This window comes from Pomacea canaliculata, linkage group LG13 (genome assembly GCF_003073045.1).
Source record: "Pomacea canaliculata isolate SZHN2017 linkage group LG13, ASM307304v1, whole genome shotgun sequence".
Classification (NCBI taxonomy): domain Eukaryota; kingdom Metazoa; phylum Mollusca; class Gastropoda; order Architaenioglossa; family Ampullariidae; genus Pomacea; species Pomacea canaliculata.
In genome coordinates this window covers 18,415,608-18,427,269 of record NC_037602.1, presented here as the reverse complement: position 1 = coordinate 18,427,269, position 11,662 = coordinate 18,415,608, and the positions used below count along the sequence as shown (strand labels likewise).

Genomic DNA, 11,662 nt, shown 5'->3' with positions numbered 1-11,662 from the left:
TTTCAACTCATGAAAATGTTGTACCTTCATATACACGATACAAAACGTTTTGTAAAAACGTCTTTTATTCAATCAGAAAACAAAACAGACATTAATTTGTCCTCCAGCAGGGATGTGACCTTCATTAGCATATTAGACAAATCGAAAATGTATGTTCATCTGTGGTTTGATGACATGATGACAGATTACATGCGGTTACACATTTCAGAGTTTTTCTTTTATTTTGTTCTGTATCGGTATCTATGCAATGTGCATTTTGCGCTTTTCAATTAAATTGACAAATTGTGTATAGTTTGGTATTCACTTTGTTTTTGCAAAGCACTCTGCGCCTATTATAAGGACTCTTTATTGATATAATAATATGTATCATAAAAATATCTTCTAATAACATTTATATTAAAAATTATAAACTACCATAGAGTTAAGCTAATATAAATAAACAGAAGTATTTCCACATTGTAAACACTACTGATAAATATAACAAATTTAAACCAAACCAAAAGCCCTAGTCTAGAATATATAAACAGTGAAACAAGCATAGGGTTACCGCTGCCCCTATAGTAAGCCATCACTGAAGACTTAGTCAAATAAGACAAAGGTGTAATAGCGAAGGATATTAATGCACGTTCTGCAATGGCAACATAGTAATAACTTGGTATGACAATGAAAAGAAGTGCTAGATTGCGCGAGAAAAAAAAGACAGCTATGAAAAAAAAAAAAAAGACAGCTATGAAAAAAAAAATCCACCAGTTTAGGTATAGCGTTAGTTAACAAACAATGGAAGCAATTTGTGGAATCTTTACTTATACGTGTGCTGATGAACCGTCATAGCAGCATTTCACTGTGTTCATGGGAGCAACCAACCCACAGGAGAAAAAAAAGTGAGTGAACCTACATTGAAAAATAACCAGCTTCTAACACTTAAGTGCTTAGGTGCCATCTGATCCTAGTTGATGTCATTTATTTTGCATCCATTGGTAACAATCGAAACTATTAGTGTAAACAAACACTTAGCTGGTCAGCAGGTCACACAGTACACAACCTCGCCAAGGCGTCTCACTGCAGATTGAGTAGTCCCTGTTCACTCATGCTCAGTCAGGTCCCCTCATTTACCTCAAGGCTTTGCAACTGGTTCTAGAGATATTAAAAATGACCATGTGTGAATAAATTTAAACATTGGATTATGTTTTATTGTGCAAGTGACCTTAGACCCATGAAGCTGATTAGTCTGTAGCGCCATGGAAGATGGATCCATTTCGTGTGCAGATGATGAATCTGGACCGAGACACAATATCTGAAAAAAACTTAAGAGGGATTGGTCAGATACGATTCTAGCAGAGGTTGTGACACTACAAACGCTGTTAAGTGCTTCTCTGGGTGATGTGTTAAAATGATGATGGAGCAGAAAGGAGGCTCAACACAATGGCTGCAGCTACCAGCACAACGCCAAGCGGATGGTCTCCTGTTAAGCGGGTGCCTGTACAGGTTGGGATGGCCACCGACGTTATTGGGGGGCAGAGTGGAGGCCGTGCATCCTCCTTATAGATCTCTATAAACACACGGGTGGTCATGCACCCACATATCCTCATTTTGTCAGCAATGCATTGAGTGGCGAGCTCACGAAGCCTGTCAAACAGTAGAACAGAGAGTGAGACTCGCGTGTATGCTAAGCTCATTAAAATTTATGCTACTTCAGCATTAGTAACATTAATCTCCCTATGTAAGTAAATAACAATAGAACAACTTCTGTGACATTAATTTTAGCTTATTATATTGGTTTCGGTGAAAGCTTTAATTTGTGCTTTGAAAGCATGTGACTTATTTATTCGCTAAAGAATAACGATTAATATGTTTAAATAAAACGAATTTTCTTTCTCCTCTAAGCCATTGTTTGCTTGCATGTCAAAGAAAGCCACGTATCTAGTCAAAGTGTACTCACCAACAGAACACGTTCCCATCCGAGAAACTTGAGTCGTCGTCGTCGTCTTCGAGGTTTAAACACGTGTGAAGATTGTTATACACAGAGAGTGCGCAGTTACCATCCAGATCTGAAATAGTAAACAATAAATATTAAGAATTATTTGGTCAGTGCTAGACTATTTCGTCTATTTTATGTTCAGTTTTTCTCAATGTATTAAGTATCATTATTAATGTTTGATGGGTTTATCGAAAACATTATAGATTTTCTGAGTAGACATTTTCCCCAGGGGTAACGTTTATGATAGACAGAGGGAAGAAGTCACCGATAAGATCTGTAAGATCATTAAAAATGTGAGAAAAATATTAAATATTTATAAGTACAAGAGCATTCGTCTATTATCACACACTACGTCTCGGTGTGTTAACTTTCCGTACCTCAAGAGATTATTGTCTGTGTTTGTTGGATCGTTACCTCTATAGACTATAAAAAGAAGCCTATGTTCACACAACGGCAGATGTTAAATGAATGTGTTCAAAAGAAAAACAAAACGGTATGATTAACTGCAACACACACACATGCCCCGAACGAATCGTCTACTAAATAAATGAACCAACACCCGCCACAATCCATTTTTTAAACAACCACGCCAACGCCCAACCCCCAACCAGCCAACCCAACCACCTAACTAATCTTCTCTCAACATCCGTTCTCTGTTGTTACACAGCCGCTGCATCATTGACGATACGTAGGTAAACTTAGGAAGTACATAGTCTCGTATGTCTTCATCGAGGCATGACCAGGTAAAGTTGTGGACACATTCCAGTGCACGCTTGTAATCGTCAAAACGACTGTAAAACAGAGAAAGCCTTGTTAAACGATAAACACTACCGAAGGTCAAGGGGAAGGTGGGCGGAAGGAGGGAGGGGGGAACAAAGCGAGTGAGGGAAGAACAGCAAGACAGTGAGTAGCGTTCTTTATTAATGCAGCAAAACAACAACAACAACTTCTTCAAGGAAAGAAAATTGTGAAACGACATCAGGGCTACAAGTCCTTTGGCTGTAATCTCAATGAACTAAGAATTGTAAAAGAGCCAGGAAGGTAAGATAAATAAGTTTAAGAATCTCTGACGTATGTGTGGCTTGTCCTGGAGGCGACATTTTGTGTGCACTGTGCAAGATGGGATAGCTGAATGCGTGCACCATGTGCAGCAAAGTAGGTAAAGTGCACACGTCACGGAGAATGGCAGAGGGGGGAAAAGAGATGAGGAAGGATATTTATGTATGTGTGTATATTTAGAGAGACCTGCAGGACATCTCCAAGTGGCTGGTGAGCATTCTAATTACACCATTGATATCGTCGTCGAATTCGCTAAAAGTGATGTCCTGGTCTGTGATGCATTTCTGTATATTTGTTTCAGCCTCATTCGTGCAGGTTGAGGTGCTGCAGTCCGGAACAGCTACAGACGTAATTGGGGGACAGAGTGCAGGTCGTGTGTCCTCCTTATAGATCTCTATATACACACGGGTGGTCATGCACCCACATATCCTCATTTTGTCAGCAATGCATTGAGTGGCGCGCTCATGAAACCTGTCAAACAATAGAACAGAGAGTGAGACTCGCGTGTATGCTAAGCTCATTAACATTTATGCTAAGTTAGTATTAGTAATACTAATCTTCCTATGTAAGTAAATAGCAACAGAACAACTTCTGTGACATTAATTGTAGCTTATTATATTGGTTTCGGTGAAAGCTTTGTGCTTTGAAAGCAGGTGACTTATTGGTTGGCTAAAGAATAGCAATTAATATGTTTAAATAAAACGAATATTCTTTCTCCTCTAAACCCTTGTTTGCTTGCGCGCGCGTGAACACGGACTGTGTTTGTGGTGTAAAGCTATTTTTAAAATCCTACAGATTTTTCGTTTATTCAGGCCTACCTTTATGGGAACCCGTAATCCTCTAAAGTCTATCATATTTTGTGTGTAGCAATGGGTTATCACCTTAAACGGGAAAACATGTTTTCGAGCATCATGTGCGGTAACCGCTGAGTGCGATTTCTAAAAAAATAAAATAAATAAATAAAAAATGAGGCTCAAAGTAAGCCACTAAACTCTAGTCAAAGCGAACTCACGAACAGGAAGGGTTCCCATTCGAGAAACTTGAGTGGTCGTCGCCCACTTTTAAACACGTGTGAAGATTGTGATACACAGACAGTGCGCAGTTACCATTCAGATCTGAAATAGTAAACAATAAATATTAAAAATAATTTGGTCAGTGCTAGACTATTTCGTCTATTTTATGTTCAGCTTAATCAATGTAATAAGTATCATTATTAATGTTTGATGGGTTTATCGAAAACATAGATTTTCTGAGTAGACATTTTCCCAAGGGGTAACGTTTATGATAGACAGAGGGAAGAAGTTACCGATAAGAGCTGTAAGATCAATAAAAATGTGACAAAAATATTAAACATTTATTACAAGAGCATTCGTCTATTATCACACACTGCGTCTCGATCTGTTGAGCTTCCGTATCTCAAGAGATTATTGTCTGTGTTTGTTGGATCGTTACCTCTATAGACTATAAAAAGAAGCTTATGTTCACACAACGGCAGATGTTAAATGAATGTGTTCAAAAGAAAAACAAAACCAACCACCTAACTAATCTTCTCTCAACATACGTTCTCTGTTGTTACACAGCCGCTGCATCACTGACGATACGTAGGTAAACTTAGGAAGTACATAGTCTCGTATGTCTTCATCGAGGCATGACCAGGTAAAGTTGTGGACACATTCCAGTGCACGCTTGTAATCGTCAAAACGACTGTAAAACAGAGAAAGCCTTGTTAAACGATAAACACTACCGAAGGTCAAGGGGAAGGAGTGGGAACAAAGCGAGTGAGGGAAGAACAGCAAGACAGCGAGTAGCGGTCTTTATGAATGCAACACACACACACAAACAAAAAACAAAACAAACAAACAAAAAACAACAACAACAACAAAGTCACGGAAAGAAAATTGTGAAACGACATCAGGGTTACAAATCCTTTGGCTGTAATCTCAATGAACTAAGAATTGTGAAAAAGCCAAGAAGGTAACATAAATAAGTCTAAGAGTCTCTGACGTGTGTGTGGCTTGTCCTGGACACGACATTTTGTGTGCACTGTGCATGATGGGATAGCTGAATGCGTGCACCATGTGCAGCGAAGTAGGTAAAGTGCACACGTCACGGAGAATGGCAGAGGGGGGAAAAGAGATGGAGGGAGGATATTTATGTATGTGTGTATATTTAGAGAGACCTGCAGGACATCTCCAAGTGGCTGGTGAACATTCTAATTACACCATTTATATCGTCGTCGAAGTCGCTAAAAGTGATGTTCTGGTCTGTGATGCATTTCTGTATATTTTTTTCAGCCTCATTATTGCAGGTTGAGTTGCTGCAGTCCGGAACATCTACAGACGTAATTGGGGGACAGAGTAGAGGCCGTGTGTCCTCCTTATAGATCTCTACAAGCACTCGGGTGGTGTTGCAGCCACATCTCCACATTTCCTCGGCCACGCATGCAGTGGCTAACTCTTGGTAGCTGTCAAAATAAAATAACACTAAGAAAGGCTCATGTTTATGGCATAGATAATTAACAGTTATGGTACGTAGTTATCACGTAGAACTCTACGGTTTATCACACTGATGTAAAACATTTTGTTACATTAACTTTTAACTTATCAGATCTCTTTGAAATCTTTTGCTTTTTCAGTATGTATCTTACCAAAGGACATTGACAGCCTGACTGAGAAGGTTTCACAACAATTTTTCGTTTGTTTGAGTTTCACGCCTTGCCAGCAACTATATCACAACAACAGTTTTCTCTTGCTGCACTACTACACGCCGGGATCGTGGGTTTAAAGTATTTTTTGCTGTTGCATTTTTTTCGACATTTAAGCTTATCTATAAGGAAGTCCTCAGTTTTGACCGAATATTTTAACCTATGATCTGTTAAGGCATAAATCTAGGGCTATACAACTCAGTGACGGCATGTTAGTGCGCTGCATGATACATAGATAACCCTTCAGAAAATCTGATATATGACTAATCCTCCAGATAATGTGATATATGGCTGAGCCTCTTGTAAAATAGCCCACTTAGTACAGTATGCCAGCGGGTTTAGTTCAAAGTTCCCGTGCATCTCGCAAGAAAAAGGTGCAGGTAGCTTTTCCGTAAAGTTCCCGTGCGTTCCTTGGAGTCTGTGCGATGCGTCCATGTGACGGGAGGACCGAAGTGAATATAATTATTTAGAATGCAGCTTGCAGTGCGTCAATCGGTCAGAGTGCTAGATGAGAACCTGTCATGTTGCAACGACACACGACCTGCTGACCTTCCGAGAAATAGAACGAATGAGAACCAACAAAGCGTGTCCGAGAGGATGCCACGCTGTGAGTAGCGTGCGAGAGATACAAGGGCCCCTTGCAATAATCATTAATTGCAATCGTTTATTTTTCCAGTATATATCAGTAAGATCACAAGTTAATATTCGACTGGAAATAACAATATTTAATAACGTAATATAAATAGAAAACTTTAGGAAAAGTGTTCATAGTTAGGATTTACAACACTGCGTGAAATATTTTAGAGATGTGTATATATGAGTGGTCAGTAAATGGGGTAAAATGACGCAAAAATTAAAAATGTTTAAACCCTTTCTGAAGGCAAATGTCACCAGTGGACGTGAAAAACTCGACAGATTAAATAAACGAATATTAAAGACAATATCCTTCACCCCAGTTCTTGTGTATCGTCACATTCCTCTTAAATTGGCGACAACATTAACCAGTATCGGTGGCGCCTACACTTTATAGCGTTCTTTTTTTTTTCTTTCTCTTGATGCCTTTTCTTTTCTCTTTTCTCTAAAAGTAAACGAAAACCATCCCTCCCTCCCTGGCCCTCCCTCTCTTCAGGCCTGACTGCGACTGTAAAGACAGCAGCACCCTTCGACGGCAGCCTTGTGTCGTAGAAGAGAAACACGAGACCGCCATCTCGGGGGCATCAATTAACGTCCATCTGACACGCGAGGCTTCTTCAGTGGCGAAGACGATAAAAGAATTAATTACCTGTTATTACCTGTAATTTAGTGGAGCTTTTAGTCTACGAGGGGCTCACAAAAGAGAAAGCTCCGAGTTGTGTGTAAGAGCATTTAAACTTTTTATTGAATTTCCAGTCCAGAGTGAGAGGTCATGTGGTGAAACGGTTAGCGCCTGTCAGCAATGTACAGTGAATATTCTGTCCTGGGTTCAGCTCTCGTCTCGGGCACGCTGTTCTTTCTCTGCATGTGGCATTTGTTTACAGGACTGGCTGCCTTGCCGTGATATAACCTTAGTTGCTGGCTCGGCTTAAAACACCAATGCTCTCCGCCCACTTCCTGTCCCGTATGACGAATATGAGAGTAAAAACACGAGAGTTGACAGACTTAAATTGTCATGAGGCTTAATTCATTATTTACGAAAAGGTAGCAATTAAGATTGTGCTCAGTGTTGGGATTGATATTTGTGATCATATAGATGCCGCTATGCCAAAGCGAGTCTGAAAATTTATAGTAGTAATTTGTTTGCTTACGTTGAATATAATATTTGTGCCGGGCTGGAAAGCCCTCAAAAGAATCCGTTCTTTGCGCTTTTGTTGTGAAAGAGCATGCATGTCAGACCGTGTGATTGTGGCCCACTCCAACACATTGTTTGCTGCCATCATCTTATTATGAGAGCACAATATATATGCGGTGAGTGCATTGAGTGCATTGTCCAAAGAGATTGATGACAATGACCAGGATGTTTCTAGCAAATCCTTACTCACAAGCAGATCGTATCCCCCAAATCGCTGAATTGTGAATCGTTGTGAATTTTTACGTCTAGACACTCGAACAGATCGGGATAGACAGATACAGCGCACTTGCCGTTTATATCTGAAATAATAAACATTTAGTACTGTTGTTAGTCCTTCGTCTTTTACTATGCACCAAGTCTTTTTCAGTTTTAGTTTCTCAGCTGTAGCAAACATTTTGTGAATTGCGATCTATGCTTGTTTAAAAAATCGTATATCAGTAATAGAATAACTCTCAAACTACATATAGCTTAAATATCTCCATAGACTATAGTACATCTATGTTTACAAAACTTATTCCATCATCATAATCCCAAAAACTTAAAACAAATGAAACGACCACTAAAAATACCCTCTCCCACCAAAATCTATAAATTCTCTCAACTTACAGTCTCTGTTATCACACAGCCGATGCATCATTGACGATATGTAGGTAAACTTAGGAAATAGGTAGTCTCGTAGGTCTTCACTAACGCATGACGAGGAAAAGTTGTGGGCACATTCCAGTGCATGTCGGTAGTCATCAAAACGACTGCAATACAGAAGAAAACTTTGGTGCAATTGTGCTGTCGAAGGTGAACCTGCTCTATTTCTTTAAAATTGGGGACTTTTAAATCAATGGTCTCTACACAATGCAATCTACTGCAAGCACGTTAAAGACCAAACCAAAGGCGTTTTTATGGTAATTTTCATTCCTAACAAAATATAAAAGCCCAGAATCTGAGTTGACAGCCTCTTTCCACTAGACAGCCGCCTTCAAACATTCACATTCTTACCTCTTGGACTGAAAGAAGGCAAAATTAGGACTTCATGGTGGTGTTTCATCTAGGTTGCAGCCGATAGGACAGCTGGCAGCATATGTCACGTAAATGCAATTGGCCAACAACTGAGAAAGCATCACAAAAAACCTGCAGACACTCGGAATGTAAGGGGTGGAGGACATGCAGGACAGTATCCGATGGTCGAGACGGCCCGACTTCCACCCAGATGTGTGAACATTCTCCATGAACGAGAGAAGAAGCAGGACCTTTGGGTGGAACACTACCTAAAGCTCTAAGCAGTATAAACATGGTCTTCAACCCTGTATTGGATACTATCCAGGCCCTACCTTTGAAATAAATATACTACCAAAAGGGAAGAGCTTAGCAAAGTTACTTAATATTTAGCCCCGACTATGGTTGGAAATTCATTTTCTTATCAGCATTGTCTATCTAGACATACTTTTCTTACGGATCTATCCAGTGTCGTTGTGATGTAGAGCTCGAAGATTCTCGGTGGATACTACCTATATCCTTTGACTGGTATCAACTGACGAGCGGTTATACTGGTCAGTGGCCCTCGGAGGGAACGGCAGATTAGATGCAGCGGCTGATAAATCTCGCTACTTAAGCTAGTCTTGAGCAGTGGTAAGCAGGTCCTGGATCGAAAAATCATCCCACTCCACGTTTGATAATCAGTTTTTTCCTGTCCACCTCGGTGTCGATCTACTTCCCTCCAGGAGACAATGAAAGACGGTTTTAGCTAACATGTTGTGTCGGGTCACATGCAGACCAGACAAGCTTCACTTTTACGAAAAGGAGTTCCTGGTATCCTACGAGGGTGGCGACTATGCTTCCTGTATGAGATCCGAAGTAGCATTCTCAGCACTTGTCTTGAATCCAGTATTGTGAGTCAGCACGCATTCGTTTTACTTCATCAGAAACCAGTCCACTTCTCTCATGAGAATGAGAACTTCGAGGGAAGTACGGTCTGGTAGCAAACCTGATGCTGCTACTTCGCCAGACCCTGTCCTGCCTGGCCATTGATAAGCAGCTGCGATTCCGAGACGGATGTTTGCCGTGCAGCTGCCATCTTTGAAAAGTGTGGTTTCCAAGTACATAAAGCCGTTCACCTTCTCAAGTTTTACTCCGTTCAAGTAAATCCTTTTTAGCTGCCGTTGGTGTTAGCTATGACTGTGCTCTTGTCAGTAACTGTCTCCATTCTATATGTATTCGCAGTATTTGCCAGCATCAGATCGATGTCTTCTGTAAAACAAAGGTTGCATACGGGTCTGTCACCTATGGAAATGGAGATGTGATGGTTTCACCTACCGTTCCTGCCTATTTATGATAAACGTCTGGGCCGATCTTTGCATTTCAATCACCAAATACGACAAGAGCTTACCAGAAATGGGTGTACATCCGATGACATCCACTTTCCTGCCTTCAAGGAATCCTACGCCGAGCTCGTGTTTATACCCCTACCTCTCCAACACCTATTACACCTGAGCCTATTACCTCCGTCAGATGGCTGTTGCACTATAACATTATACAATGTAATCTATTCTCTTCATTGATTAAATACAATTTCTAATAAAGTAGCAGTTTCCGTTTTTGTTTTCTCGTTATCAGTTTACATTGTTATATTACCAGAAGAAATTTCTCGGGATATGAGAAGGCAGTGTGCATGTGTAAACCATTTACAAAATCACAAGGTAGAGGGGCGTGGGGGTGATGATGAGAGAGGGAGATGTGCTACCTGCAGGTCACGTCCATTTGACCGAGGATAATTTCCACAAACAACATAGGATTGTCGAGGATTTTGGTAATGTTGATGTTTCGGTCTGCGAAGCACCTTTGAAGAGCTTCTTCAACAGACTCAACACCGGGGTTGCATGTGTCAAGAGCCTCCCGTTTATATTTAGTGACAGGAATACTAATACCTGCAAAACGAACAATTTTTTCAGATTCATCTGCTGGTGGAAGGCATTCATGACGGGAATATTAATTTGAATATTCCAACGTTTCGTTTCGAATCACCAAATATTTAGTCTCTTCAAAACTCCCTTCGTATCTTCGCTATATGTATAAATTGGTTCTGCTACTCTAATAACAAAAACTTCACTTTTATTGCCTATCACTATGCATAAAATGAAAAAAAAAATCCTTAAATGCTGCACACACAAAACACAAACAAAGCAAAATTACAATTAAGCATGCGAAAGCTAAAATTATTTTTTTAAGTATGAAATTAGTCGACACTGTGAAACATAGTGTTTTATGTCTCATAAAAATGCGCGCTGTACATGCAGATTTGTGCATACGTTTATCGTCTTTTTGGCCGTCACTGAACGTACCCGGCTTGTATCCACCAGACTGAAGGGTGAAACCTCGTGCGAAGAAGACTCCTTGGTATCGAAAGGACACCGCCACCAAGGCCAGCAAGGTAAAGACAGTTTTCGCCATTGTCAGTGCGCCACAGATGGACGTTTCCAGATGGACGTGTGTGCTGTCTCTGGGCGTCTTTTAGCTTTAAGTACACACTGGCAATGCCCCACCCCACATTTTGTGGCTCACTTTACATAATTTCTGGTAAAGAAGTATCAGTACTTGAACTCCTCTTAAGACAGTGTCAAATTTATGACATTAGTACAGTATATCAACTTTAGTTTGCGCGCGCTTGTGTCAGAGATTTGAGATGATCAACGACAGTGCACTTACTTTTAAAAAAAATGATGAAAAAAATTATATATATATATACACATTATATATATATATATAACAAAACCGATAAAACTTTAGAACAGGCAGCATAAAACAACAAAAAGAGCTTGCAAAAAATATGAATAATATTAAGTATTATATGGCTATGGCGTAGCTCATTGTCTACCCAGAATGGTAGCAGGTTCTAATTGTTTCTTTCTCGAGTTACTCACAGAACACTTTCATAAAGCTAGCACTATATTAACATTAATCCTGTTTTAAACAGACTATGCCACTGCGATCTGTTCTTTGTATTCTATAAGAGTTGTACTAAAAGCCACCAAGCCGCTGCTGGCATAGAATTAAACCGCCAACTGTCCAGATATATCTGTGATGCTTAAAAATTAAATGTAGT

At 40.0% G+C, this 11,662-nt stretch overlaps 1 protein-coding gene across 1 annotated transcript; it reads right to left on the bottom strand.

The window, feature by feature from the left end:
- Positions 1-719: 719 nt before the first annotated feature.
- LOC112554505 lies at positions 720-11,010 on the bottom strand. Its single transcript, XM_025222289.1, has 11 exons — positions 10,902-11,010; positions 10,304-10,487; positions 8,176-8,318; positions 7,760-7,868; positions 5,217-5,501; positions 4,599-4,741; positions 4,050-4,152; positions 3,224-3,508; positions 2,627-2,769; positions 1,940-2,048; positions 720-1,626 (listed from the first exon to the last, which is right to left on the bottom strand). The coding sequence occupies exons 1-11, from the start codon at positions 11,008-11,010 to the stop codon at positions 1,386-1,388; spliced, it is 1,854 nt and encodes a 617-aa protein (XP_025078074.1). The 3' UTR covers positions 720-1,385.
- Positions 11,011-11,662: the final 652 nt, after the last annotated feature.